The following is an 11,117-nucleotide window of genomic DNA, read 5'->3' on the forward strand; positions in this document are numbered from 1 at the left end:
CTGTCATATGGAAAGAGGCTAGTTGCACCTTATCCCATTCAGTAGTCCCTTGGTTCAAAAAAAAAAAATTCACATCTACGCAACCAAATTAAGGGATCAACTGAACCATTGAAAGAGGGAAACTCTAACTTGGTGTACCTTGGAACTGTGCCTCCATCCTGGGGTCCTTGGATAGTAGTGCGCCCAGGCCATTGCTCCCCTCTTCTGTGATATGGTTGAGCAACCTCTCTCACCTCTGGACTCTGATGTCTCTCTGCCCTCAACTCAGTTAGCATGCTGATGACTCAGCTCATCTTTTCTTCCAAACCACAAACCTTCCCCAACACTGGTTGTGCTGTTTCAAGGCTATCTTCTATCTTTTGTATCCTGATTTGGATTTCTTCATTGCTAAGAGTATCCCCCATGTTACCCTGCTCGAATACCACGTTGTTACGGTCCTAGGTCATGGATTGAGTAACACGACGTGGGATTTGTGAATCCAGCACTGGTATTGAGTTGCTGAATTCGGTAAGGAGGGTTAAAGATCCCTTCTTTGACTGGTCTTCTACACGTGATCAGTCTCCCTTTTGATGAACCCCTCTAGTGCTAGAATTATAGCTAGAATTGAAATATTATCAAGTGGAGAGGGGATTGAAAGAGGTACCTTTTCTTGCTCATGTAAATCAGGGTTTCATGTGGTTGCTGCTCATGCTAGGATTGAAGTCCTAGCTTAGAGGTAGCCCTTGGCTCACATTGATGGATGTTTCTGCTCTGTTTCCATGATGACTCCCAAACTAGAGGAGTTCCATTAGTCCTTTACGTGGAAGAACCAGAAACCCTTCCTTTTTCTGCTCTTCAAGAGGGTTAGAACCCCTGCTTGATGTTGACGCTGAGGAGGAGGGAAGACCCTCTCTTTTGGCTCGAAAAAAGGGGCGGAAAGCTCCTCTTCCAACTATGGATGATGATGGATGAAGGTGGATGAAGATGGATGGCAATGGAAAGTGAAGGATAGGTTGGATTTTTGGAGTAAACCCTAAACTCAGAGATCAAGAGGTGATCTCAGCCTGTTTACACTAGGTTATTCTAAAATCTCAAAGTTTACCTATTTCATTCATTCTTTCCTTTAAATAGATCACGTCATGGAGTTTTAGGGTTAGGGTTACAATAATTCCCCAGAATGCCCCTATATATAAAAGTAATTAGAAATAACTCCTACTTAAAACAATATAAGAAATAAATCCTACTCAAAGTAATATAAGAAATAAATCCTATTGAGTGAGTTGTTGTTGCCTCCTTTGTTGTGTGACTCGGTATGCTATTGAGTCCACAACACCATGTTGCTCACACAACTCGTTGAACTTTGAGTTTGTGTACTCAATACCATTTTCTGATGGGAGGCATTTAATCTTCCTCCCTCTCTGGTTCTCTACTTCAGCTTTCCAACACCTAAACTTGGCAAATATTTCTGACTTGTGCTGCATGAAGTACACCCAAATTTTTCATGAGTAGTCATCAATAAAGGTCTCGAAATACATGTGTACTCCTCGGGATGCTACTCTTACTGGCCCCCAAACATCTGAGTGAACATAGTCTAGAATCCCCTCCGTCTTGTGTATGGTTGCCTTGAACTGCACCTTATTCTGTTGCCCAAGGACACAAAACTTGCAGAAATCAAGTTTGCATGTTTTGATACTCTTCAATAGATTTCTCTTATGAAGCTCCATCATCCCACGCACTCCCATATGACCTAACCACATATGCCACAAGACTGTACAGTTTGACTCATACTCTACAACAACAATTCCATCTACAACTGTGGTACCTTGCAGTGTATAGGTATTGCCAGATATTTTTTGTCCTTCATCACTGTAAAGACACCTTCACTAACTTTCATTATTCCACTTACAGACTTGTAACTATATCCATTATAGTCTAAAATGCCCAATGAAATCAGATTCTTTCTTAAATCAGGTATGTGTCTAACATCACACAACGTTCTAATCACACCATCAAACATCTTAATTTGTATACTTCCTATTCCAACAACTTTGCATGAAGCATCATTACCCATCAGAACATAACTAGAGTTTACTAACTTGTAGGTGGGAAACCTATCTTTATTTGGCATTATGTGAAAAAAGCATGCCAAATCCAGAATCCAAGAATCTCTGAGATGATCTGAAATGGATGAGATAGAAAGCATATCCCCATAACCACACTCTGAGGCTTCTTCTTCCACTACATTTGCAGACTTTGATGGACCCTCTCTGATCTATGCATTCCCTTTCTTTTTCTCTACACAATCTCGTTTTATGTGCCCCTTTTTCCCACACTTAAAACACGTGATGTCCTTCCTCTTCCGGGATTTAGACCAAGATTTGTTGTTACTCGATCCACTTTGAGACTTGTTTCTTCCACGTTTCTGGTTACCCTTCACCACAAATCCTTCACCTTATGAAGTCTCTTCACTGGCTTTCTGCCTCTGATGGAAGCCTAATAAAGCACTTGTGATTCCCTCCAATTCTAGAGTTTCTTTTCCCCACATCAAAGTCGTAACCAAATTTTTGTATGTAGGAGAATTCGACAAAGAATTCAGCAATATTAACGCCTTGTCTTCGTCTTCAAACTTCACATCAACCCACCTCAAATCGCAAATGAGCTTATTGAAAACGTTGATATGCTGGCTTAGATCCGACCCATTTGTCATCTTAAGCCCATACAGTTTCTGCTTAAGATAGAGCTTGTTCGTCAACTACTTGGACATTATCGACTTTCCAGTTTCAACCAAACTGCCATCGGTGATTCCTCATCCATGACATTATACATCATGTCATCAGCCAGACAAAGCCTAATAGTCGCCACATCCTTCACCTCCATTTCTTTCCAATCCATGTCATCCATTCCTGCTGGTTTTTTTTTCGTACAGTGCCTTCAACATGCCCTGTTGCACTAACGGGTCCTTCACCCACCTCTGCCATAATATGAAATTCCTAGTGCCATCGAATTTTGTCATATCAAATTTGGTAGAAGAAACCCTAGTCATTATAGCCTAACTTAGGTTCTTGATGATTTGTCTTGATGAAATGAATCCAACTCCTCCAAAATCACTTTAATCAGACGTTTGTGCTGAAGAAGTACTCACGTGTGCACAACGTGCACCAACCGCCCTCAGAATGTGCCAACACACCTCGTCAGAAAAAATTTCTAACATGTCAGGCGTCACTTCAGACGCTTCACATGTTAGTCTTTTTCTCCCCCACAATGCGAGTTAAGAAAAAAAAAATCTTCATTGTCGTCCCGCGCCACAATTCCTCCTGATTCCATCGTCCTCCAATGACGATTCAGAGGAATACTCACAGTGGCCCGTCGTCTATGGCAATGGCGACGTTCCCTCTCCCGATTCAGTCGTCCTCCGTCTCCGTCAACGGCCCCGTAGACCGTCGCTGAGCCTCTGAAAAAACCTCATTTTTTCTTTCGGTTTCCTTTGTGTGCAATCTCTTAGAAACCTCAGATTACATTGGTTTCATTTTCGACGACACGTCGCCGACCATGCGTCGTCGCCGAACGCCGAAAAAACTTTATCTATATCATCGCAAGAAACTTATATGCGTTGTTGCGAAAAAACATAGACCTCGATGTCGACGGTTGCGTCTTCGGCTACCGCAAAACTTCTCTGCGTCATCTCCAACCAGAAAAATCTCTCTCTGTTTCTATAATTCCAGAACCAAATACCTTCCTCAGAAAAACCTTCCTCCTGCAATTCTAATACCAATTGATGACGGAAGAACGAAAAACATAGAAACGAACAAGACAAATTTACAGTGGTTCGGCTGAGCCTACGTCCACCGGAGCGACAGGGATAATTCTTCACTGATGATAATCAGAGTTACATAATCCTTATATAGTACTAAACCCTAGAGGTATTTATGTCGAAAAGATACAAATACCCCTATACATTAATATCCCCCCAACCTTATATTATATGAGCCATATGCTCAACAGTCTTCCTACTGGTAAAAATGTTAGTAAGTTTAAATGTACGGTTTAGTAGCATATCTAAGTTGCATATGCATTTGGACTATTTTATGTTGATTGTAGTTGCAGAATTTTTAAGTTAGGATACTTGAGATGAGTATAAGTATGTAGGTTACTAGGAGGGACATTTGTTATTAGGCCCTTCAATGTGTGTTTTGTTTTTTTCCCATTTCTCTAGTATCATAATGCTTGATAATCTATAGACTGGAATTCGGGTGTGACGAGTTGATAATTATTAGATTAATTAAGTTGTAGTAAACTCCACTTTCAACCAAGGACAAAAGTTTTTCATATAAAATGTTGTCAATTAAAACACATTTAAAATGCAAATTTTCAATAAATTATCCAAGTAATTCCTTAAATTTTATTCTTTGTTCTAAATAACCGGTTTTGTATTTCTGTTAAGAGCTTTTATGTAACTTTGGCCTAGACTTCCCGACTAATCGGAAATGGCTTGTATGCAGTCTAAGACTTTTTTCCACTCAACTTTTATGTAAAAAGTGATCAGTTAAAGGTTTAAGGAAAGGTTTGATAAACAAGATTTAAGGAAATATCCTTCAGTGTTTTGGTGATTTGAGTCCTTGAACCTACAATGGCTGTCATATTCTTACCATTATTAATTTATCAGTGAAAAACCCAGTTTAACTGTTCTGACGCGGATTGTTGCTAATTAGTGCCAGCACATATTGTATTTGTATAGGTCAAGACTCATAAATTGTTATTCTAAGCCTTAATTAGTGCCTGCTCTATTCCTTTCGAGCCAGTTAAGGCCGGTTGCCAACCGTTGAATTGCATCCTCACTGTGCTTCCTTCACCGAGTCAATGCAAGTGATGACACTAACCCTTCCGTAAGCAAGTTTTTTTTTATTCTTGTTTCGCTCTCTTATTTATATTCAAGATTCCAAGACAAAACACAGTAGAGAGAGAATCTCTAATGGCATCTAACCCTACTGTTAGGTGAGACCCATCTCTCTCTCTCTCTCTAAATATATAAATAATCCTGTATATGTTGTTATATGATATACTTGCATGAACTGGCTTCAATTATACATGCTAAGTATCTATCGAATCTACATTGAAAAACCATATCCTTGTGGCTTGGATATTTCACTTAGTTAATTGGAACTCAAAGGGTAGAAAGGAAACAATGATTGGGTGCATGGGTTAGTGCATGTGCTTGGCTCTTAATGGAGACAGATGTATAGAACAAGGATACTCATGTCTAGGGATAAGTTTTAATTAAGAAGCCTTTTGTCTTTATCTAATGCTCAAGGATCTTGGAGCTTAGCATATTTCGCTGCTTCCATTTCTTTAATCCTCTTTAAATTTACCATGTCGTGGAGGCTTATTCCTTGTATGAGGTATCTTCTTGTTCTTGCCCTTTCGTTCACGCCATGATTTGTTTAATGAGGGAAAGGCTGATGAAGGTTAGATGCTGTTCACTAAGGATAAAACAAATGCCAGTTTGACCTCATGGACGAATCTCTGAATTGTGTTCATTCAGCATCATCGGCATGACTTTTTGGCTGGTCAGTTGGTAAGCATTGTAGAGGGAAAGAAATTTGATAGTTTGTGTACATGATTAAGGTCAGTTTTCAACCCACGACTCTCTGCAGGAATTTGGAACTTGAAAGCAATCTTCAATAGTTAAAATGCTCAATCTACTGTATTTGGAGACTTATAGTTAGATTAGATGAGCTGCCGATAAAGAGCTTGTTAAAATGTTCACTCCAATGAGATGATGTTTTAAAGTGGAGTTCCTATTTGAGTTGTCAGTTCATCTTTAATTGTTGTGAAATGGTAAAATACACTAATTTTTTTAAAAATCGACTGTAATTTTTGTAGTGAATAAAGGAGGCACATGAGTCATGTTTTAAAAAAAAAAATAGTCACTCGACCTCTAGTATGAAGGAAAAGAAAAAGGAATCAAACTCCATTTACAATAACTTTTCAGAAGATAAAATGAGTCAACCCCATCGAGCAAGGACAAAAAAAAAAGAAAAAAAAAATTGTTTACCCTTGCTCTACGGAGCATACAGTAGAAGTCGATTACATGGGAGGAGTTCACCCCAATTGAGTGAAAAGCAATAAAAAAGATTCGATTCCACCTAATAGTAAGTTGTGAGATGAAAATAGGAATTGACTCTATATGGAATAGAAACAATAAGTGGAAAACCATGGGGAGATTCAACTATAGAATCAAGACATTGGAGCACAAGGGATTCAATGCCACAAGCACATGAGTTGACCCCATATTGTAAAAAATCATTTTTTTTTTAACGTTAGAGTTAAATCTAGAAGTTGTAGGTCTTAAATCTTGTAAGACATACCAATGTGTTCAATAGAAAAAAATATGATTATTAATTTTTTCATAATTTTGCATCAAGTTTTCACGTATTTTTGTCAAATTTCAAAAGTAGTGTTATCTATTCATAGCAACTAGTTCTTGAGTGTTTGTAACCGTACTATAGAAACCAAACACACCCAAACATTGAAATATCGATGCTTACATGAATTCCAAAGCTCTCAAGTGCCTCCACTATTAATTTTCAAGTCCTAGCCATCTCAAAAGCTTAAAGGGAAGTAATTTTACCAAGGTTTTTAGTAAAAATTAAGTATATCAGTGCCTAGATTTTAAAATCTGGTTTGAACACTTAGTTTTTTTTTTTATTGTTGAGCAATTTTAATCTAATTTTCATATCATATTAGGTTAGAATCCTCATATTCATTGATTGCAAGTAGGTTTTTTTTTTTTTTTTTTTGTATAATCAACTTAGTAGTATATCTTTAATGCCATTAATTCTTTTTAATTTGAATCCAATAGAAGTGCTAAATTGCTTTAGATTCACCCTAGGATTTGAAGTAATCTTGTTTTTGAGTTTGATTTTAATATCTACCTTTCAAGAGACTCAGTTGTTCTATAACGAGATAATCAAGTAAGCCTTATATTTATAACCCAATCAAGACTTCTATAAGCTAATTAGTAGCTACTGAAAATTCCTTAATTGGGTCTAGGTGCCTATACTTAATAGTTACTGACCATAAGTCCCAAGCATTAGGCAGATAATGTAATTGAACCCTTGCAATAGATGTCGATTGGTTGATTTTAACGAATATTTTAATGCCATGCTAAGGCCTCCTTGGGAGTGGAGTAGCAATCTAAAATATTGACCATAAACTATTATAAAATTGAGTTGTAGTAGATAACACATTTTTGCATTTAGCTTTACAAACTTGATGAACCCTATTCGCTAAGTGGTCCTTTATCTGTGACCTCACTTAGAAATGTTTGAATTTCAATTTCATAAATGTGGTTAACATTGTCGATAAGAATCAATCATGTACCGATTTTATTTTTAAGGTAAGACAATAAATTGAAATATATCATTTTCTTTTTTCTCTCTCTCTCTCTCTCTCTTTGGTGCAAATAAGACAACAAATTAAGCTGACCAAGTTAAATTATTAATTAATTAAGCCTACTAGTAGCTTTGTTTATGCTCCTTTTGTGGTCCTTGCATGATTTGGTCTCTTGTGTCAATAATTCTTAATCATATTTTTGAGGTTTACTATTGATATATATATATATATATATATATATAGCTGGATGTTGACAAGAGCTACCCTGGTAAGTGTAGCCTTCTTAGCTGTTTGATTATCATACAAGTGTATATCCAAAGGCCATCAAATTTTAGTTGGTTGTTAAACAACAAAATCTTAGGTTGGTCCCATTAGATGAAACTTGTCATTGTCGGTATCGTGTGATAACTTAATACGATGATGAGTATTTTTTAAAGCTAACATGTGATACTTGTATTTTTTTTATATAAAAAAAAAATAGTATAGACATTGAATTACTCGAAATTGCATGAAAATCATGCACAAGGAAGAGGAAAAATCAAGAAAGTTAGAATTGTGTTCATGTCTACTTTTTGTAGTTGAATTTCCTGAAAAATAGACATGAACTTGATGAAAAAGGCAACATGGCTCACAGGTGCACAGTATAGGAGCATTATTTTCATATCTATTGTCACCATGATGGAAATAAACAACAAGGGTGCCTTGCAATTAAATAACTATTAATGGTAACCCATTATCTCTTATTTTATGTCCATAATCATGGCATCTCAATAAGGTTTTAGGTTGTAGGTGGGTTTAGTGTGTGTGGAAGCCGAGTTTTTTACGATTTTGTTTGTGAAAGGCAACTCGATGATCACAGAAAAGAGAGGATCTGTGTTCCATTTTAAAAATGTATATAGATTAACAATTTAATCTAGAAAACACTAAACCCACATAGGGTTACCATTAGACAATTTATGACTGAAAGCTAAAATTTTGTATAGAAGTTTGGTGTATAAAAGACTCTGCTCCCTTATTTATCTAGTTGCATTCTTCCATTAGAAACTTAAGAGGTAGTCAACTTTTGTTCTTCTGATATCCCAGTTCTGTAGTGCTCATATGATTGTATTTCCCTTTCCCTTGCCCTTTTTTCTTGTCAACAAATTAAATAAAAAAACGAACAGAAAGACAAACAAATTAACAGAAAACTTACAGATTTTGTATTCAATGCTTAAATGGAAGTGCATCTTCCTCTTTAGAGTGTCTCCACAGGTAAAAGACATTCACAATTCAAAACCAGAGTTTGATTGGCATAAATGGTCAGTTTCTGTTACCTACCATAAGCCTCCTTCGTCTTCCTTATATTTGAGTAATATCCAGGTAACGACTCAAGCAATTGTCACATGTTAGTCTAGTTTTTCCATCTCACCTAACTGAAGAGACCAAAGTCGTGAAACATGGCCATCCATCGGCATTTCCCAACCAATCTAAACCTAAATTAATTAAGAGCTGTAATGGTCAGTGGAGGACCCAGTGATGATACAGCGCCAACTATCGTATCGCGATCGTTACTCCTACTCTCCAACAGATTTCATGTTTTCCTTCAGAGGACAAATCGATGAGTCCAAACTGAGTGTCAAATCCGCTCTGGGCTGTCACCACGTTCATCAGCAACGTCCATATTTTCTTGACAGAAATGCCCGTTACGACTGGTTTGCTGGGTGTAAAAAGTCTTGTCAGTGGCAGGGTTGTGAATATTGGCAATGGTGAATCTTCCGTGTGTAGTCTAATAGTTTGGAAAACGTCATGTTTGATAGCCCCACGCCCATCCTTTTCACTTGTTTGTATTAAACTAAGACTTTTGTGTTTGATTCTGTAGAGAAGGGAAACGAAAAAGGAGAAAAAAAGGGCGAAAACAAAGATTTGTTTATCAAAGAAGGTTCTACAATGGCTCAACCGAGAGGTTACAACTGATGGAAAATTTTGGATATGACACTCCATGGAGCCACAGACCATTGACTTCTCTATATATAATTATCTCTTCCATTGTCTCTGCCCTGGGATGCCAACAAACCAATCTGGAGCTAAGTTTTCCTTCTCTTCTTCTCGTCTTTTCATTTACATATCCGATCGAATTCCGATAGTGAAGCAGATACAGCTGCAGTTCAGGAGATGGGTCGAGCTCCTTGCTGTGACAAGGCAAATGTGAAGAAAGGTCCCTGGTCTCCTGATGAAGACTTGAAGCTGAAAGATTATATAGAGAAGCATGGAACTGGAGGGAACTGGATTGCTCTCCCCAACAAAGCAGGTAAGGACTTTTAAATATAAACTGAATTCTGAAAAACTACCTTATCTTTTTCTTTCTGTTTCTTCCATTTTTAGATCTTTCCTACCTGTTCTTTTAGTTCTGTTGATTTAATTGCTGTTTTTTTTTTTCTTTTTTCTTTAGGATTAAAGAGATGTGGAAAGAGTTGCAGATTGAGATGGCTCAACTATCTGAGGCCTAACCTGAAGCATGGAGAGTTTTCGGATGATGAAGATCGGATTATCTGCAGCCTCTTTGCCAGCATTGGCAGCAGGTATCACATCATAGCTCTCCTCTGTGATGTGCTTACACCCAAGACTGCCGAAAAAAATTTCTAGAATTTCCAGCTCTTCTCTCTCTTACCCATTCTTAAATGATTACATAGAAACAAGAGTTTGATCTTGAAAGAAAATAAAATTTCCCCTCTTTGGTTCTGAAGAGAAAGCTTAACCTAGTAAACTTAGATACCATTGTGCTCATCGAATGGAAACGATTACTTCCACCCAGATCTTTTTGTTCGAAGTTATTAATTTGTCAGGTACTAATTTGTCATATTTAGACTTACAACGCTCATTTAAATTCAGAATTAATCCCTTCTCTGTGATGCCTAATCGCTCTTGAGTTAATTCATCTAGAATCTCTTCTGCACAACTACCTAGAAATCGGAAAGTGATCTCACTGTTTCTTTTGTGGAAGTGCAGATGGTCAATCATAGCGGCTCAGCTTCCAGGCAGGACTGATAATGATATTAAGAACTACTGGAACACCAAACTGAAGAAAAAACTACTCGGGATCCGACCACCTCAAAGAAAGCCTCTTCAGCAGCCTTTCCCATCTCCTCTCGCACCGTCTTCAACCTCCAGTCACTACACCAGCCTAGCCTCCTTAAAGAACTCTACTTCCCTTGGACTCGCAGGTTTCCCCAACTCTCCAGATCTTTTCACCGCTACCACGAGCTCTCCGTTCCAGAGCCACTACGATAGCTTTCCTATAAATCAGAACCCACAACAATCGAAAGAAAGCCTCCTCATCTTTGGAAGTGAACAAAGCTGCAGCTCGTCTGATGGAAGTGGGAGTAACCCAATCAGCTACAAGGAGGGCGGGTATGAGTATGAACAGCTGGGTCTTGACAATTACAATTTCTACACTCACAATGGGTTCGACGAGCATCAGAAGGTTCTGATGAGCAGCGGCAACGGTGGCGGTGGTTGTGGTAGCGTTGCCGGCTGTGGGGAAAAGGGTTCTGGGCTATGGGCTGAACCTCCATTGGAGTACGGCCTGGAGGAGATAAAACAATTGATCAGCAGTGGTGGTGGCTGCAATAATCAAAACCAAGATTATCCTTTCCTTAACGATGGGAATGTAATTAGAGGGAACAAATCGAACGGGAGATTCATGTACTTCTGACTGTAAAATCATGAGAAAGCAATGGTGAACATGTTTTTCATCTTTTCACGGGTGA

At 38.0% G+C, this 11,117-nt stretch overlaps 1 protein-coding gene across 1 annotated transcript; it reads left to right on the forward strand.

Moving 5' to 3' along the window:
• Window positions 1-9,313: 9,313 nt before the first annotated feature.
• LOC137944576 (transcription factor RAX2-like) lies at window positions 9,314-11,117 on the forward strand. The gene is made up of 3 exons (XM_068790260.1): window positions 9,314-9,658; window positions 9,800-9,929; window positions 10,357-11,117. The coding sequence occupies exons 1-3, from the start codon at window positions 9,523-9,525 to the stop codon at window positions 11,060-11,062; spliced, it is 972 nt and encodes a 323-aa protein (XP_068646361.1). The 5' UTR covers window positions 9,314-9,522; the 3' UTR covers window positions 11,063-11,117.

This window comes from Aristolochia californica, unplaced genomic scaffold, assembly GCF_029961685.1.
Source record: "Aristolochia californica isolate CCGP_79_NKW_82.1479 unplaced genomic scaffold, dmAriCali1.0.hap1 SCAF_11, whole genome shotgun sequence".
NCBI classification, from domain to species: domain Eukaryota; kingdom Viridiplantae; phylum Streptophyta; class Magnoliopsida; order Piperales; family Aristolochiaceae; genus Aristolochia; species Aristolochia californica.